Raw genomic sequence first — 15,400 nt, 5'->3', positions numbered from 1 at the left:
GGAAATTGTGTACAAAACCAATGAGAGTTGTTGCGAAAACGTGTACAAACAAAGAAAAAGGGACGAGGAACAAAACAGAATCCTCGATTTACACCATAAACAAAACGTGTGTTGGTGGACAAGCATTACATTCACTATGTGGACTTCCGAACAAAAGATTTCCACATAAACCAGGTACCTGCACGAGCCAAAATGACATGGTACCGGTAGTTCGACATTGAGTTTTTCACTTTGAACATGCTTTAAAGCATTCAACCTGTCTTTTTTTCGGGCACTCTGCAGTTTGGGTTGAACCAATCAATTAGTAATGATGGGTTAGGTTACATAAAAAGTATCCGGTTTCTCTGCGCGCGCGTCGCCGTAACCGTGCGCGTCGGCAAAATTAAAACTGTTTTTCTGCATAAGATGATGTCTCAAAACCGCCAAACTCACTGGTTTGACTGGAATCCTGCTGCTGCACAATTTTAAAGTTGTTTTTAGATGGGGTTACGATCGAGTATAAGCTTTATTTGGCCTCTCTGAATTTAGTCGGGCACCATTTGCAGACGGTGTTGAAATTTTGTAATTGTGCATCTGGAAGCCTGCAGACTGAGGGAGCGATGGTCGCGATCTGGAACATGCAAACGCTTTTTTAATAATAGCGCAATTTGTAAGGGAGCAGACTTATGACCAGTCCTGGCAGCTCAGTTTTAAGGGGATCGAAGCGTCATCTGCAACACATTTGAAGAAGAAAAAAGAAGGGAAAAAAACGCGTCGCCGCACAACTTTTGGGGCAAGCTCCATACCAGAAACCGGATACTTTTTTTAGCCTTAAGATAGGCTGTTCAATAGTGGAATTGTCATAATAAATACGAATGTGTTGGCCAATGCTTTCATGACAATTTTTTCTCAGGTACCATGGACGGTTTGATCCCGGTGGCTATCAAAACCTCTGGAGAGAACAATGTGCTTCCTTTAGGACTTCTACTCGAAGCCAGCATTCTGGTGGAACTACGTCACCCCAACATCTGCCAAACGAATGAGGTATTGAAGTCGTGAAAGGTCGGGAATTTCAGTCGTTTCTCACCGCTGATAACTGTTCTATTTTTGTTGTTCAGTGAATTCAGTTAGATCATCATTACAGTGAATATGAAATGTAGGTATCATTCACAAGTTAATCTCGTGTATTTCCTACTTCTGCCAGCGAATGTACATTGTGACTGAGTGGGTGTCTGGCGGAAGTCTTGCAGATTACCTCCAAGAATATGATCCAGACTTACCGGATCTTTATGAAATCGGAGCTCAGGTAAGAGGACAAATAAATATTAAGTCGTTCTGCTTTGATGATATCCTTATGGCATAATGTATTTCTTGAATACTTCTTTGCTCACAAATCGTAGCATTACTGTCACTGTATAACCACGGTCATTACTTTAAAAATATGAACAAAAACAATAACAAACCTAAGTTTTAGACGAGCATTCATACTTCTGATCCTCCTCTGAAGACTTGTAATCTTAAACTTGTTTTGGATGTTAGCAACGACGTGTTAACAAAGTAGACATGAGATGTCGACTACCTCAGGTATAATACTAACTTGGACGATGCTTGCAATATGCATTTATTATTGGTCCTTTGAATTTGAATGTTATTTGGCCTACCATAGATTGCAAGTGGAATGGACTACCTTGGCGCCCACAACATGGTTCACCAGGAATGTTCTCATGGGGGAAGGAGAACTCGTCAAGATAACTGGCTTAGGAATGACTAGGATGATGGAGAATTGCGTGTACAAGGCCGAATTAGATTGGGACTCTATACACAAGTAAATTAACAGGACAAATGCAAAGGCATTGTCCGGTTTAAAGTTTGTTTTTCACAGATTTGTACCCTTTTCCCATCCACAACGCTTGCTTTAACCTTGCTATCAACTAAAGTTGCAACAACGTGTTCCAGGAATTAGATGAAAGGCTTTGAAATTTAAGTAAAATTTGAGGCTTTGCATGGTGGAGATACTAAATAATGAAAGGTTTGCGGAAACACCATGTGCGAATAATTTCTCAACTAAGAGAATGGTTCTGAAAAGAACCAGAGGTATAAACTCGACGTTCCGGTCATTGCCCTGACCGTCTCTGACCTTTCTCCTGAAGACTCTGACCTTTCTCCTGAAGACGGTCAAAGCATACTGACCGGAACGTCGAGTTTATAGCTTTAAAATTTGAAACATTGAAAAAAAAACTTGTGGCATGGTCCATTTCTTTTTGATCAGATGAAGATATCCCTGTCAAGTGGACGGCACCTGAGGCTGCCCTAGATCGTTGTTTTACCGTCAAGTCCGACGTCTGGTCTTTTGGTATTCTTCTAACAGAGATGATTACTTGCAGTTCACCATATCCTGGTAAGGCTATCCTCCCCCTCTCTCGATTCTTGCATATTCTGCCTTTTCCTGTATTTACGATATTTAAATGCCACTTCAAAACAAATAGTGGTTATTTTTGTTTCCCCTTTTTAACATTTTGCAAACTAAACACATAACCTGTCGTGTATTCATCGACAAGTCAATACGTTCGTTATTATGTTTTAAGGGGAGTCTTGAACACCTGGCAGGGTACTGTATATTTTTTTTCTCATGCAGTTTGAAGACATCAGATTTTTCCGCAACCCTCCAAGAGGTCTGACAGATGAAGCAGTTTTGGAGATGGTTACCCATGGCTATCGTATGCTCAAGATGCAGGAATGTCCAGACAGTCTGTACAACCTTATGTTGAAATGTTGGGACAAGGACGCTTCAGCCAGACTCACTTTCAAGTTTCTACACTTCTGTTTGGACCTAAGCTCCTGCTGGGATAGGAATTCAATTCGTATGTTTATTATGCGCGTGAAACTCCGGAGTGCACACTTTTCTCCAGCCCTTAGAGAAAAAAAATCGTGTGTTTATAGAAGATAACCAACCCAACTCAACCCAAACCAACCAAGCCTTACCCCAACCCAACCCCAACCCAACCCAATCAAACCTAACTAAACCAAACCTAACCCAACCAACCCAATCCAACCCAACCCAACTCAACCCAACCCAACCCAACCCAACCCAGCCCAACCCAACGCAACCCAACCCAACCCAACCCAACCCAACCCAACCCAACCCAACCCAACCCAACCCAACCCAACCCAACCCAGCCCAGCCCAACCCAACCCAACCCAACCCAACCCAACCCAACCCAACCCAACCCAACCCAACCCAACCCAACCCAACCCAGCCCAACCCAGCCCAACCCAACCCAACCCAACCCAACCCAACCCAACCCAACCCAACCCAGCCCAATCCAACCCAACCCAACCCAACCCGACCCAACCAACGCAACCCAGTCCAAACCAACCCGACCCAATCAACCCAACCCAGCCCAACCCAACCCAGCCCAGCCCAACCCAACCCGTCCCAACCAACGCATCCCAGCCCAACCCAACCTCCTCTATTGCTCAATGTCCCCTATTCAATGCAGAAACAAACTCGAGCCAACCCAACACAGCCCAAACCAACCCAACCCAGCCTTACCCAACCCCATTTTGGACTGGCCAGAATGATTGAGGACACAGAGTATACTGTAAAAAAAAGGTACCGGCACTCCTCCTTCCCCCATGTCAATTGCTTTTTTGACAAAAAATGCTTAAAACGTCAGCCAATTACTCACTCAAATATCTGTAGTTTATAGAGCTACATTTTTTTCACATACTTTTTCCTGGGCTAGTAATTCGCCCCGCCCCACATGCCGACCTCAAAGTGTGAGTCTGCTATATTTCCATGAATTTTGGGACGACTTAGCAATTTTAAGAAAGTAGATTATGGCTAGTTTGACCTTTATACATGGAATTTATAGTTCGAGTTCGTGAATTAAGAAATTGCACTTGATATACCTGCGGTACTCAGCAAAGGAGCTTTTGGCGAAGTGTACTTCCTAAGTACAACCAATATATGGAGCACTCAACTGCAACTTGAGCCCTGCGTGTATCTTCTATAAACGTATTGCGTTTGTATTTTGGAATGTCCTTTGCAGGCGTTTTCCCAGTCAAATGGGCAGCCCCTGAGACTTTCATGCACGGACGAGTCAGCACCAAGTCTGATGTCTGGTCCTTTGGTGTCTTGCTGACTGAGTTGGTCACGCATGGATGTATACCATACCCTGGTAAGACTGACAGTAGTCTGGTTTTTCGGGGGGGGGGGGTTGGAACACCTGTTTCATTAGTGCTTAATTAAATGTTGATTTGTGAAAAGATTCAAGTTCAGTGTTTACGTTTAGTTCTCTTTAACAGCAGACCACTTGCACTCAATTCCTAATTGTGCTCAATTCCTCTTGGAAAGGACTTTTGATTACTAATTTTCTCTCCTTGCATACTTCTACATGTGCTAATTTCATACACTCAACGAAAACAGAAAATCCCCCTTCCAAAACTGTTTTGCCTAACACAAAAACTAATGGGCACATCTTGCTCAAATTGCGACTGATCAGTACAGAATATCCTTCCCTATTTGGCCCTACTTGTTCTCTCTCAAAGGTATGTCGAACAAGGATGTCATGGATGAGATTCAACACGGCTACCGCATGCCCAAGATGGCTGATTGCCCTCAAACGTTGTACAAACTCATGCTCAATTGCTGGGACAAGGATCCCGCGGCCAGACACACCTTTGAGTTCATGTATTCCTACTTGGATCATTGTTTCGTTTCAACGAAACCAGACTGCTAAGAAGTTGAATAAAATTTGTGATGAGAAAAGTACTAATAAGATAAATGTACTGTACACATTTCGCAAGGATTCTGTCAATTAAAGACATCCACATATGCCCACAATAACATAATCACTCCACAACATCCACAATTCCAGAACATTTTCAAAATTTTACCTGAGGTTTCTTTTGATTGTAACTGCCCACTTTATTTTAATTTAGTGCAGAGGTAACTGATGCTTTTTGTACGTGCCTCTGGCCGCAGAATGCAGACCAGTCTTCCCTGAAAGATACAACTGAGAAGACAAACATCTTTACTTTGTGCATATGGCTTAAAACTAGAAATAACGTTTATGTGTCTTATGTAGGAATGGTTCCTGTATATATTACTAGTAGGAGACGAGTTATATTAATTTGCATAATCCGCAACAGATTTCAAATTCCGAATGATGATATTGTGTACTCTATACTTCCAACAAATGCCTTTTAACAAAGTAGCGCAACTGTATACATTTAATAATATATGTATTCAAAATAAGCTGAAAGTTTTTACTGCATTTCGTAAGCAATTGTGGTTGGAATTTGTTGAGCAATTTTGGTACTTCCCAGCCAGCACAGATAGGTCCAAGAGTGGGATTATTTTGGCAAAACCGGTACATCTAAGGTGGTCTCCGCAGGTGTGTATCCAATATTGGCCCAATATTGGAAAATTGGCCCAATATTTGCCAAGGTACGCGAACCTTAAACCAACATTGATCCATTTCTGTGTGTTACAGATGGATTGCTTCATTTTTATGTGCATTAATCATGAAAAAAAAACACATTGTGAATAATTTAGACGTCTTCAAGTATACGTTCTTCAATGATTATGCTATATGATATATTGCATTACTGGCGAGCTCTATAGCATCATGAAAGGACAATGTTTACGTATGTAGTCTTTGCAGTTGATCGTGATGATATTACATAAGCCATATTTTTAGAATAAGTTAAAATATTAAGTATACTATCTGCATAATTCACCGAAAATATAATTAGTGAAATACTAGTTTATAAGTCAGCGGTAACGTAATTCCCGTTTGTATAAGACCGGAGTAAGCGAAATTACATGTAAACACATTTTAACAAAGTGATTGAGTGTCGTAATCTCTAAAGTTTAGCCTTGGAGTACTTGAAAGTTCGCTATAGGACGGACTATGTAAAAGCATATTTTTTTTCTTCTTGTAGATTTATCTTATTTTGAATTTGTTTGAATTTGATTTGGTATAAATGTGTACGCCCGGGTTTTTTCATCGTGACATTTTGGACTATGTTTAAGCTGCACATGTATGGTAATTATGGTTTAAGATTTATCAACGTTCCCCACGTGTAAATGTAAGCTCTGAGAAATCTGATTAAAGTGGTACCCAGACATAAAATTACTTAAAGAGAAAGAAGCTAGATAGTAAACTATTTATATCGCTCTGTTGTTCCACCGCGGGCTCCAGAAACGCTTAGATTTGGGTTTGATAGATCATTCTAGTAGAAACCGGAACCTGAAACGGAACTCCGCCCCAGGAAAAGGGGGCCGGGTTGGCTGGAAAACCTAAAATCCTACCACGACTGCAACTTCCAGGCGTACAAAACAAGATATTTGCTCACCACTAGATAAGCTCGGTTCATACTCCACGCGAATGCGAAGCGAATTTGACGTCATGAAACGTTCGCTGCGAAATTCGCCGAGTTAAAATGTGCTCAACTTTTACGAATTCGCAGCGCGAATACTTGACACGACGTCACAAATTTGCGTTCGCCTTCGCACCGAGTATTAACCGGCCTTTAGACTCTTACCAGGTACAGTACGGCGAACTCCACGCCTCCAGTCAGCTAGAACCACAAATGACTTGATTCATCTGTCGCCCTCATCGTTTAGAGCGGTACAAATAGTTTTGGTCTGGGAATTAGACAATAACTCCCGCTCTACCGAAACATGAGGGCGCTTTTCCTATAGTTGTGTGATTTTGTGTGGGGGAGAATTTACACTTTTCACAACGTACATTAATTGCAGTGACATTTGCGACCTCCTCTTTTTTGACGAAATGAGAAAGTCATTTGCGATTTCAATGTGAATTACTGTAAAACCCTGTGGTATTTCTTTTGTACATTTGGTACTCTCTTATATACAAAGTATATATACTGAAATTATATTTTTGTAGTATTCGTACTGGTAGTGATACTCGAAGCAGACTACGCTTTAATACGTGTACTCGTATTAACAATGAAAGTTTTCTCCCGCTGAAATGATGCCTTATACAACTATTTTCCCCAAGTAAAAGAAGCAGGAAAAATGTTCACTTGTTCACAATTTTATGATTATTCATCTTTTGTTTTCGTAAAAAGTTCTGGGAACATGACTTTGTGTATCCACTGCAATGTACTTGTACACGTGGAAATTGATGCACTAAAAGAAACACTGGTCGTTTTTTTATTCAGTATAATAATATGCAAAAGTGATGTTTGAAAAATAAAGCGACCTACTCGGTCGGAAAGACAACGCAAATAGGCCATACTACTGATGCATTTGAGGGCTGAAGTGCGTCAATCTGTGGGTACCATAAATTTTACAGATTATAAATTGGGCAACGACGAATGGTTTTTCCCTTCTTTAGAAATTGATCAAAAGCGACCTATTTATGGGCCCATATGTCACTTTAAAAGATCGCTGCACACAGCACTATATATAGAACAAGGTAACAGAGAGTTCTGTGTAGGGGGATTCGTGTAGGCCTATGGGTGTTTTCAATGTGTGTTCAGTGATTGAAAGATACTGCGGCGAGCGGCTCACTCCCGTTCTTAATTGATGCATTTTAGAAGTTCCAGAACTTCCATCAGTTTGTTTTCTGTGAGGAATGCTGGCCTGTTTCACGCCTGTGACGTTGTTCAGATTACAAGATGGTCAGTATACATTGTATATGCCTGCAATTTATAAAGTCTCTGGTAAGATTGACTCGGAATCCGAATCTGAAAACAATGCTTAAAAATGACACTTTTCCCGGTCATTTTGGACCCGAAACCGTTTTGACCCGGAAAAGGGTTTGGTCAAAAACAATTTCGAATACAGGGTCAGTCTGATAGAGACTTTTTAGAGAGTAAGTATGACCAAGATATAGTAAATAAAGCCTATTTTTACCAGGCTTGAAAAATCCCTTCTTTTGAAACCCTCCGAAGCCTGTATTTTACCGGAACATAGGTGTCAATACTTTTGTTACATTTTGAGTGGTAACGCAGTGAGAGTAATACACAATATTTTTGGTGTGCCGGCATTTGGTGCACATGCCACACAAAATAGATGTGATGTCTCGACACTATTAAAATTCTCGACGGGAAAACCATTTGAAGTAAACTTAAGACTTTAAGCGACGAGTTTACTTGAAATGGTTTTCCCCTCTACATTTCTACAATATAATTTTTCAAAGAAGCCTATTTTTGGACCAATACATCACTATGAAAGGTCATTGCAAACAACAATAGAATAAGGAAATAGAGGTTCGTGTATAGTGTTATAATATAGGTTGTGCTATAATATATGACGGCGAGGTTACAACTCAGCCATCCATTACATGTAGTAGATGCATGTAAAAGGTTGCATAACTTCCACCAGTCTTTTTACAATGAGAGTTAGGCCTATCCTTAATTAGAGTAAACGACCATGACATTGATTGCAAGATGGTCAGTACATGTTTTATTTGTTTAGAGAGAAAAATGTTTCTTTCGTATCACAATAGACCAAGATATGGTACAATAGACCAAGATAAGGTAAGCCTATTTTTTGCTGGTCTCGAAAAGTTCCTTCTCATGCACATACCACCCAAATGTGATGTCACGAAACTAAGTCTGAAGTTACTTCATACAAGTGCTTGCAGTCGTATTTAGTTTTTGTTCAAATTCCTAACACTTTTAATCTACACTTTTCTCATGTTTCCTAGAATTATGTTGCAGTCACACAAGACTTGTATTGCAAATCTCGATTTATTAGTTCAGGCACTGATGACTAGCATATTATCACCAGCAAACTCCTTGAAAACTTTCTTTAAGTCCTTTTTAGTCTATGGGGCGAGAGGCCCAAAACTTTAGTTTTCGAGATAGACGATCTAAAACTTTGTTCCCGCATCCACAGTTCTATAGTCCATGTAATAGATATAATGTTTTAGCAGATTCGCTGATTAATTAGGCAAGACAACCGCATATTGACCTCTAGATTTTGACCAATCAGTGGGTGCTTTCTATGTCGGGCCTTCGGTCATTCACCCGTTGTCGCGTCATAGGATAAAAAGAAAACCCTTGAGACAGCAACACAGGCTGTGGTCACGCGCTCTGTATTGTGTTACGCGATACGCACCCGGCTGTTGTTAAAACACTGCATCCGAACTGACCAATCAAATATTTAGTCCTGATTTGGGAATGAAATGACGTTACGAATTAGTAAGGTCGTCTCCGATTGGCTGAGGCGCGGGATCGCATAAATCTGCATGCTTTGATACGGAGTACCGAAGTGTGACGTCATTAAGAACCAGAAAGTGTAATGCAAACCTATATCTATGGTGCAAACGAATGGAGTACGCGCGTGTTGGTTCACTATGGTTCACGGGCCAAATCACGCGCTAATGTCTTTCACACACAGATTATGCGCGTGACGTATTCACTTCGGTACTCCATATCAGAGGATAGACAAGAGACTGGGCTCCGTGGATAACGGGTGATACTCAGACTAGCCTAATAGAGAGAGGTCCACAGAAAACAGAGCGTGTAAGTCCACAGTCCACAATCACTTTTATGTGAACGTCTCGGTTCCATACACTGACTAGTCTAGTCACAGCCTCCCGTGTTTGAATTCACCCACTTGTTATCCGCGTGATCGATTGAACGGAATTTGAGGTCAACTATTTTAATTTTAATAGTCATCGATTCGCATGTTGTAGGCCGAAGTTGTAATACTTTCCCTTCTTTTGAAATGCCCATGATGGGATGGGTTCAAGGTCCCATTCATGTTACAAAATATGCTGTTGGTGCCCAGATTGCTGTATATTCTCGTAAAATTGCGCAAGTTTTTAGGGTCAATTTACACGCTCTATACAGTACCGGCACCTTGGATCTGTCAGGGATCCGAGGTCAGCGGAGTCTTTTGTACACTGGTTTCTTCACGTTAATCTTGAACTATTTGTTTCTGTTGAACTATTTAACAGGAAAAGGAACTAATCGAGATAGATCCGAAAAAGATAATAATGGAATCCGAAATGAGCTTCCCTTGGGCATGGGGCTTGAACATGGTGTGGAAAGCAAAATATGTATCACCTTATAGTGAAAGGGCAGTCATCGTGAAATACTGCGCCAAGTTCCGCAGGGAAGACGCGTTGATATTGCAAGACGTGCGCCACTCAAACATCATCGAGTTTTTGGGAGTTGCACCACTTTCTTCCGACTCATACCTCACCGTGATTGAGTATACCGAAGGGGTATCCTTGTGCAATCTTATACAGCAACATCGAGATGATTGGTCAGATTTCAAAAAGCATCGCTGGGTAAAATGGGCTGTTGAGTTGGCACGGGGTTTGCAATTCATGCATCAGAAGAAATACCATCACGGAGATGTGAAATCTCCAAATTTGGTCATCACAAGGGCCGACACGCTGAAAATCTGCGGCTTTGGCTTTGCCAGCCAAGGTACAGCTAGCGCAGACATCATCATGTGTGGAGTTTCTCCCTGGACGGCACCAGAGGTAGGCAAGTCTCACGATGATCCTGACGAAGTAACACCAAAGTCTGACGTTTTCTCTTATGCTGTTGTCATATGGGAACTTCTCACTGGTAAGACACCTTTCGCCGGACAGTCTGCATATGAAATAGCCGCAGCACTCGCCACCGATCGGAAAAGCCTAGAGATCCCGACGGAATGCCCTGAGCCCCTGCGTAACCTCCTAACGGAATGCTGGGATCCAGACTACAGAAGGCGGCCCAGTATGGATGAGGTTGTCCGCCTCTCTGAACCAGGTAGGAGGGCGATTTTAGATTCAGTTTTTCAGTTTGACCAGAGCTCATGTTTTGATGTCATAAGTTAATAATCTCCGTAACCTGATAATTTTGAAAAGATACAACTTATTATCTGTGATGAGAGACAATTAACCTGCCGGAGTTTAACTTCGAGACTTTTTAAGAAGATAAGTAAAAACCAATTATGTCATCAAGAAAAGGTATACGGCGATATGAAATCGACCTCACCTCACAAGGAAGACCATGCTGCCGGTTATACGATCAGGGCCTTATATCTGCTGAAAATAAAATAAAATTCATCACAGTTTGTTCAAAGCTCAACGTTGTTTCTGGTCATCAGATTGAAAAACTGATCAGTTAAAAGACTTCAAGTATGATATTGATTTTTCATGCAATTTAAACTACAAGGCTTATTTCTTGCTTTGTCAGATTTAATTCCTTTTTGTGACAAAATGCAATCTGTCTTTGTTGTAGCGCTGTTTTCCACGGAATGGAGTTCCTTTGCGATTTCTTTACGTTCTCTGGAGCAGGACTACCAAATTTCTCAAGGAGGGTCTTTTGGAAAAGTTTGGAAAGGTGAGAGAATACCGGCTGGTAAGATACAGCTGTCTTCATTATTTGCAATACAAAAATTTAACCCACAATCAATATTTCATTACCAAGGCAGGAAATATGTTCACCTAAAGTTGCGCAAGCCAATGACAAAAAGGCAAAGAAAGTGTATGTCATGCAATGAAACAATGTTTGATGATGAGTTTGTCCTCTATAGCAAAATGACATGTTACCGGTAGTGCGACATTGAGTTTTTCACTTTGAACATACTTTAAAGCACTCAACCTGTCTTTTTTCGGGCACACTGCAGTTTGGGTTGAACCAATCAATTAGTAATGATGGGTTAGGTCAAATAAAAAGTCTCCAGTTTCTCTGCGCGCGCGTCGCCGTAACCGTGCGCGTCGGCAAAATTAAAACTGTTTTTCTGCATAAGATGATGTCTCAAAACCGCCAAACTCACTGGTTTGACTGGAATCCTGCTGCTGCACAATTTTAAAGTTGTTTTTAGATGGGGTTACGATCGAGTATAAGCTTTATTTGGCCTCTCTGAATTTAGTCGGGCACCATTTGCAGACGGTGTTGTAATTTTGTAATTGTGCATCTGGAAGCCTGCAGACTGAGGGAGCGATGGTCGCGATCTGGAACATGCAAACGCTTTTTAATAATACATGTAGCGCAATTTGTAAGGGAGCAGACTTACATGACCAGTCCTGGCAGCTCAGTTTTAAGGGGATCGAAGCGTCATCTGCAACACATTTGAAGAAGTAAAATGAAGGAAAAAAACGCGTCGCCGCACAACTTTTGGGGCAAGCTCCATACCAGAAACCGGATACTTTTTTAGCCTTAAGATAGGCTGTTCAATAGTGGAATTGCTATAATCAATACGAATGTGTTGGCCCATGCTTTCATGACAATTTTTTCTCAGGTACCATGGACGGTTTGATCCCGGTGGCTATTAAAACATCTGGAGAGAACAATGTGCTTCCTTTAGGACTTCTACTCGAAGCCAGCATTCTGATGGAACTACGTCATCCCAACATCTGCCAATTGATAGGGGTTTGCACAAATGAGGTATTGAAGTTTCTCAGCGCTGATAACTGTTATATTTTTGTTGTTTAGTGAATTCATTTAGATCATCATTACAGTGAATATGAAATGTAGGTATCATTCACAAGTTAATCTCGTGTATTTCCTACTTCTGCCAGCGAATGTACGTTGTGACTGAGTGGGTGTCTGGCGGAAGTCTTGCAGATTACCTCCAAGAATATGATCCAGACTTACCGGATCTTTATGAAATCGGAGCTCAGGTAAGAGGACATATAAATAGTAAGTCGTCTTACGTGAACTTGTTCTGCTTTGATGATATCCTTATGGCATAATGTATTTCTTGAATACTTCTTTGCTCATAAATCGTAGCATTACTGTCACTGTATAACCATGGTCATTTCCATAAAAATATGAACAAAAACAATAACAAACCTAAATTTAGACGAGCATTCACACGTCTGATCCTCCTCTGAAGTCTTGTAATCTTAAACTTGTTTTGGATGTTAGCAACGACGTGTTAACAAAGTAGACATGAGATGTCGACTACCTCAGGTATAATACTAACTTGGACGATGCTTGCAATATGCATTTATTATTGGTCCTTTGGATTTGAATGTTATTTTGGCCTACCATAGATTGCAAGCGGAATGGACTACCTTGGCTCCCACAACATGGTTCACCGTGACTTGACAGTCAGGAATGTTCTCATGGGGGAAGGAAAACTCGTCAAGATAGCTGGCTTAGGAATGACTAGGATGATGGAGAATGGCGCGTACAAGGCCGAATTAGGTTGGAACTCTTTACACAAGTAAATTAACCGGACAAATTCGATGGCATTGTCCGGTTTAAAGTTTTTTTCCAAAGATTTGTACCCTTTTCCCACCCACAACGCTTGCTATCAACTAAAGTTACAACAACGTGTCCCAGGAATTAAATGAAAGGCTTTGAAATTTGAAACATTGAAGAAAAAAAACTTGTGGCATGGTCCATTTCTTTCCAATCAGATGAAGATATCCCTGTCAAGTGGACGGCACCTGAGGCTGCCCTAGATCGTTGTTTTACCGTCAAGTCCGACGTCTGGTCTTTTGGTTTTCTTCTAGCAGAGATGATTACCTGCAGTTCACCATATCCTGGTAAGGCTATTATCACCATGATAAAATATCATGTTTTATATTTACTGTTTAAGTTGTATACGTTGACCTTCAAGGAACATGACCACTTTCCTGGTAATGAGACACATCTAAGGAATGGCCAGTTTAGCCACAAGGTCCGCGTGGGTGGATGCTGGGCTGCATCGGAAGGCCACAGTGATTCAGCCCACAGACTTATAAGGAAATCCGATTGTTCTATTAATTTGCCTAGCCCTGCCCCCAGATACAAGTTGACCAAACACCTTCAATTCTGTATTATTAATATTCATTAGTTAGTGGACGATTCCTAATAAGACAAGAAACCTGTAAGATAGCTGTAAGATTGGAATGTTCATTTACTGTATAAAAACCCAGTAGAATCTAGGAATCAGACAGAGAGCGTCACAGCCAACCGAATAAACCACATCATCCCAAGTACCACTTCGTCTCTTACAGTCTTACTTTGTCTATGTAACCTCACGGGTTATACTATCCCCCCCCCCCCATTTCTTTCATATTCTGCCTTTTCCTGTATGTACGATATATAAATGCCACTTCAAAACAAATAGTGGTTATTTGTTTCCCCTTTTTAACATTTTGTAAGTGAACACATAAGTCAATTTTGTTATTATGTTTCCAGGGGGGTCTTGAACACCTGGCAGGGTACTGTAATTTTTTTCTCATGCAGTTTAAAGACATCAGATTTGTCCACAACCCTCCAACAGGTCTGACAGATGAAGCAGTTTTGAAGATGGTTACCCATGGCTATCGCATGCCCAAGATGCAGGGATGCCCAGACAGTCTGTACAACCTCATGTTGAAATGTTGGGACAAGGACCCTACAGCCAGACACACTTTCGAGTTTCTACATTCCTGCTTTGATGAGAAATCCATTCGTATGTATTTTGCGCGTGAAACTCCGGAGTGCACCCTTTTCTCCAGCCCTTAGAAAAAAATCGTGTGTTTATAGAAGATAGCCAACCCAACTCAACCCAAACCAACCAAGCCTTACCCCAACCCAACCCCAAACCAACCCAACCCAATCAAACCTAACTAAACCAAACCTAACCCAACCAACCCAATCCAACCCAACCCAACCCAACCCAACCCAACCCAACCCAACCCAACCCAGCCCAACCCCAAACCAACCCAACCCAATCAAACCCAACTAAACCAAACCTAACCCAACCAACCAACCCAGCCCAACAAAACCCAACCCAGCCCAACCCAACCCGACCCAATCAACCCAACCCAGCCCAACCCAACCCGACCCAACCCAACCCCAAACCAACCCAACCCAATCAAACCCAACTAAACCAAACCTAACCCAACCAACCCAACCCAGCCCAACAAAACCCAACCCAGTTCAACCCAACCCGACCCAATCAACCCAACCCAGCCCAACCCAACCCGACCCAACCCAGCCCAGCCCAACCCAACCCAACCCCAACCCCAACCCCAACCCAACCCAACCCAACCCAACCCAACCCCAACCCAACCCAATCAAACCCAACTAAACCAAACCTAACCCAACCAACCCAACCCAGCCCAACAAAACCCAACCCAGTTCAACCCAACCCGACCCAATCAACCCAACCCAGCCCAACCCAACCCGACCCAACCCAGCCCAGCCCAACCCAACCCCAACCCAACCCAATCAAACCCAACTAAACCAAACCTAACCCAACCAACCCAACCCGACCCAACCCAATCAAACCCAACTAAACCAAACCTAACCCAACCAACCCAACCCAGCCCAACAAAACCCAACCCAGTTCAACCCAACCCGACCCAATCAACCCAACCCAGCCCAACCCAACCCGACCCAACCCAGCCCAGCCCAACCCAACCCAACCCCAACCCCAACCCCAACCCAACCCAACCCCAACCCAACCCAATCAAACCCAACTAAACCAAACCTAACCCAACCAACCCAACCCAGC

At 42.1% G+C, this 15,400-nt stretch overlaps 2 protein-coding genes across 2 annotated transcripts; both read left to right on the top strand.

Moving 5' to 3' along the window:
• Window positions 1-897: 897 nt before the first annotated feature.
• LOC119741292 (tyrosine-protein kinase Fyn-like) lies at window positions 898-4,721 on the top strand. The gene is made up of 5 exons (XM_038217044.1): window positions 898-1,023; window positions 1,184-1,285; window positions 2,615-2,840; window positions 4,032-4,160; window positions 4,531-4,721. Exons 1-5 carry the CDS (start codon window positions 898-900, stop codon window positions 4,719-4,721), a joined length of 774 nt encoding a protein of 257 aa, XP_038072972.1.
• Window positions 4,722-9,974: 5,253 nt separating this feature from the next.
• Window positions 9,975-14,406, top strand: LOC119741291 (tyrosine-protein kinase Yes-like). Its single transcript, XM_038217043.1, has 6 exons — window positions 9,975-10,728; window positions 12,206-12,351; window positions 12,486-12,587; window positions 12,963-13,116; window positions 13,332-13,460; window positions 14,183-14,406. Exons 1-6 carry the CDS (start codon window positions 9,975-9,977, stop codon window positions 14,404-14,406), a joined length of 1,509 nt encoding a protein of 502 aa, XP_038072971.1.
• The last annotated feature ends 994 nt before the right edge of the window (window positions 14,407-15,400 follow it).

Source organism: Patiria miniata, unplaced genomic scaffold (genome assembly GCF_015706575.1).
Source record: "Patiria miniata isolate m_02_andy unplaced genomic scaffold, ASM1570657v1 HiC_scaffold_5, whole genome shotgun sequence".
NCBI lineage: Eukaryota > Metazoa > Echinodermata > Asteroidea > Valvatida > Asterinidae > Patiria > Patiria miniata.
This window is presented reverse-complemented; position numbering and strand designations above follow the sequence as displayed.

What these genes read in the sequence shown, in the direction of transcription:
- LOC119741292 (XM_038217044.1), top strand. Translation starts at nt 898, where the DNA reads ATGGACGGTTTGATCCCGGTGGCTATCAAAACCTCTGGAGAGAACAAT. An exon ending in ACATCTGCCAAACGAATGAG is followed by an intron (nt 1,024 to 1,183) that starts GTATTGAAGTCG and finishes TACTTCTGCCAG; the next exon opens with CGAATGTACATTGTGACTGA. An exon ending in CTGGGATAGGAATTCAATTC is followed by an intron (nt 2,841 to 4,031) that starts GTATGTTTATTA and finishes TGTCCTTTGCAG; the next exon opens with GCGTTTTCCCAGTCAAATGG.
- LOC119741291 (XM_038217043.1), top strand. Translation starts at nt 9,975, where the DNA reads ATGAGCTTCCCTTGGGCATGGGGCTTGAACATGGTGTGGAAAGCAAAA. An exon ending in TGTCCGCCTCTCTGAACCAG is followed by an intron (nt 10,729 to 12,205) that starts GTAGGAGGGCGA and finishes ATTTTTTCTCAG; the next exon opens with GTACCATGGACGGTTTGATC. An exon ending in TAGGGGTTTGCACAAATGAG is followed by an intron (nt 12,352 to 12,485) that starts GTATTGAAGTTT and finishes TACTTCTGCCAG; the next exon opens with CGAATGTACGTTGTGACTGA.